Consider the following 3,799-nt stretch of genomic DNA (forward strand, 5'->3'; position numbering starts at 1 on the left):
AAACATAGTAACATAGTATATAAGGCTGAAAAAATACATTTGTCCATCCAGTTCGGCCTGTTATCCTGCAAGTTGATTTAGAGGAAGGCAAAAAAAAAAAAAAAACTGTGAGGTAGAAGTCAATTTTCCCCACATAAGGGGGGAAAAATTCCTTCCCAACTCCAATCGGGCAATCAGAAAATCTACTACCGGTCTCGCTCAGCTTAGTATATTGCTACCACCATATAAAGTAGATAAAGGATAAAGTATGATGTAGAAACAAAATACTGGAGTGCTTCTTTGAATGTAAAAAAAAGAATGTAAAATGTTTTTTGATGAGCAAGTCTAAATATAATATTGCTATATAACAGTAATCACCAAATATAATTTTTTTATACAAAGTAAATTAAGCACAGGAGAATAATTACGGGTTTCTCATAATCCCGAGTGTTCAATGAAGTTCTGCATTATAATATAAATAATAGCGGTGAAGACTGAACGACAGAAAATGCGGGACCTGTTGTTAAAGCTGTTGTCACTTCCAGCTCTCTTATCTCTATTAATAACCAAATCATTTCTTTTATAGTAAAAATATATAAAAATAATGCATACAATTACTTTTCACTCTTTTTTTTCTGTTTTAGGTTACTTTCTTTTATGTTTCTCTCGCTGTAGATTTTGCACTTATTTTCAGAAAATATTCTTGCATTCTTAAACAATAACTGCTAAAATGTGGAATTACATGTAGGAATTATAAATTACCAGGTTATTTAGCAAAGTATTTATGTCTTCATTTATTCTATTTTAATGTTTTACCAATTCGACATGCTCCATGACTTTTTTTTTCGCTTTCTGCATATTGTGTCTCCTTTTAGACAGCACTGTAGAAATAAGGAGCTTTAAAACGTAACTGCTGACTTTTTTTTTCTGGTCTCTACTTTATTTATTGACGTTACATTATTTATAGTGTTGATTGCGAATATTGTAATCGCAAATTTTTATCGTGAATATTGGCACTTTGAGATTTCACAAATATCTAGAATATAGTTCTATATCTTCGTAATCACGAATATTCAACATTTTATTCATCAGTAGCCATGATTCCTCAATGCTTCTTGCTTGTGGGCCAATGAGAAGGCTGCGATATCTTTGACTTTAGGAGTAGTGTTGATTGCAAATTTTCATCGCGAATCTTCAGATTGCCGATTTTCGCAATCAAGAAAATAATGACTGGAGATAAAAAATTCTCGAAACCGCGAATATATGAAGAATATTCACCCAAATATTTGGGAAATATTGCAAATTTGAATATTGCCACTGACGCTCATCACTGATTATTTAAACTATAACATGCTTCATTCAGTTCAGAATATGCTTCAACCAAATATTTCCATAATTACGAAAATCCATTTGTTAGGATTTCAAAGCTCAAAGAATGTAAATTACGTTCTCTTTACAATTTTCCTTTTGATCTACTATCTGACGTTATGTGGAAACCTCCTCATGGTAACCCTGGTGACACACATCAGAGAACTTCACCAGCCCATGTACTTTTTCCTCACACAACTGTCTATAGCTGACGTCTTACTGACCACAGACATTGTCCCTAGTCTGCTCCATGTTCTACTGCATAAAGTTGGGATCATTTATTTTGTAGGTTGCATTGCTCAGTTTTTTATATTTGCGTTCTGTGAGGGTTCAGAGTGTTTTCTTCTAACAGTCATGTCTTATGACAGATATTTGGCCATCTGTAACCCATTGCGGTATACCACCATCATGAATCGCAATTTGTGCCTGAAACTGGTCATTATAAGTTGGTTGTTGGGTTTTTCTTTGTCGACAGTTGAAATGGCATCAACATCCTCCTTACAATATTGTGGACCAAACACCATTGATCATTTCTTCTGTGACCTGATGCCAATACTCGAACTATCGTGTTCAGATACCAGTGGTGTCCAGTTGGAAATTATGTTAATATCTGCCCCAGTTCTTTTATGTGCTTTTATGATAATTATAATGTCCTATAGTTATATCATCTTTGTCATCCTGAATATTCCTTCATCTACTGGTAGACAGAAAGCCTTCTCCACCTGCAGCTCCCACCTCACTGTGGTCTCCATATTCTATGGAACATTATTTGGTGTTTATATACTTCCAACCAAAGGACAATCATTAAATATAAAAAAGTTTCTATCATTGCTGTACACTGTTGGGACTCCATTGATAAATCCAGTGATATACAGCTTAAGAAACTCACACATCATTAAAGCTTTTGGGACATTTAAAAGTAATTTCTTGTAAAAGATACAAAACAATATACACTGCTAATTTTTTTAGGGGGAATGATAAATAGTGCAAAATCTAATTTCAGGCTGATCCAACTTCAGTGGAAATGCCTCAAGACAAGGAAATGAGTCTCAGTAGTGTGTGTGGCCTCCACATCCCTGTATGACCCCACTGCAACGCCTGGGCATGCTCCTGACGAGGCGGCAAAAGTTCTCCTGAGGGATCTTCTCCCAGACCTGGATTAAAACATCAGTCAACTGCTAGACAGTCTGCGGTGCAACATAGCATTGTCGGAAGGAACGAGACATGATGTCCCAGATGTGTTCGATTGGATTTGTAACGCTCCAGAGTGGCATTACCACTCCTACACCCTAATTCTATCTGTGAATGCTAATATAATATTATCTTATGCATTCATTTCCAGGTCCCTAGACACTGTGCATTTATAATAATATTATGTAATTGTTCATGCAATGTGCCTGGTTCACAAGCAGGTGGCAGCAACTATGGCAGAGCTACATGGTGCTACCATTCCATTCTCCCCTACTTTCTTGGTCAGAAGTGGAACAGTCCAGTTTGCTACCAGAAGCAGGTAGGGAGTTCTGGTTGAGGCTCCATGTTGGAGCTGCCAGGATTCTAACCTATTTTCTGGCATAATCCAGAGTCAGACTGCAGAGAGAAGTTGCAGCATCCTTCAGAAGCAGATATTCCATTTGAATTTGTTAGTACAGCAGAGCAAAGGAGAATCCAATGTAGCAGAGTTGAGATTGTTGGCCTGCCAGAGTTAATGCTAAAGCCTGCTGGAACCAAGATAAAATCTGCAAACCATTTGGAGAAACGTTTATGAAAAGTAAAGCTGCCATTGAACTTTATATCAAGGTCTGGACTCAAATATTTCTTCAATTCCCTTAATTGTTCACCCTATTTGTCTGCTTCAGAGCCAAAGCCTGGGGTTCCAGCGTATCCAGGTAGGAGCACCGTGACATGTGCACAAAACATTAAGGGACATTATAGGCCACCGTATATCACTCGGCCATAAGTACACGTGGGTACCAATACCATTTCTTAAAGGGACTCCGTCCCTTTGCTGTACCAATGCAACTGGCATCACTAAACACTTGTGGTCGGGGCACTCACGAAAGAAGGACTCCTACCTGCTGGCTAGTTAAAGCGGTTAGAGTTATGCCGGAACCGCGACATTGAAGGAATAGCTGAAGGAGGCCAAAAAGAACAACAATTCCTATCATATCGGAATGCTACAAACATTTATTCATAACACCAAATTCTGACAAGCAAGATTCATTTCAGTATATAGACAAGGAATGTAGCGGCTGAAACATGACGAACGCCAACGACCTAGTCTTATGATTATATGTGCTGGAACCCGATTCCGAACCCGCATATTGAGGACGGGTCTACTGCCAGATTAGTCAGTAAAACACGAATATGAGTTATGAATTGGGGACAGGTAAGGTGAGTATTATTGAATGGTAGCAAAGGACTGTCGGGCGGCTTGTTTGGCAGAGAGGACAGA

At 38.0% G+C, this 3,799-nt stretch overlaps 1 protein-coding gene across 1 annotated transcript; it reads left to right on the plus strand.

Moving 5' to 3' along the window:
* The first annotated feature begins 1,329 nt into the window (after nt 1–1,329).
* Nucleotides 1,330–2,280, plus strand: LOC122925456 (olfactory receptor 11L1-like). Its single transcript, XM_044276814.1, has one exon. The coding sequence runs from the start codon at nt 1,330–1,332 to the stop codon at nt 2,278–2,280; it is 951 nt and encodes a 316-aa protein (XP_044132749.1).
* Nucleotides 2,281–3,799: the final 1,519 nt, after the last annotated feature.

The sequence above is a fragment of the Bufo gargarizans genome, chromosome 2 (assembly GCF_014858855.1).
Source record: "Bufo gargarizans isolate SCDJY-AF-19 chromosome 2, ASM1485885v1, whole genome shotgun sequence".
Classification (NCBI taxonomy): Eukaryota; Metazoa; Chordata; class Amphibia; order Anura; family Bufonidae; genus Bufo; species Bufo gargarizans.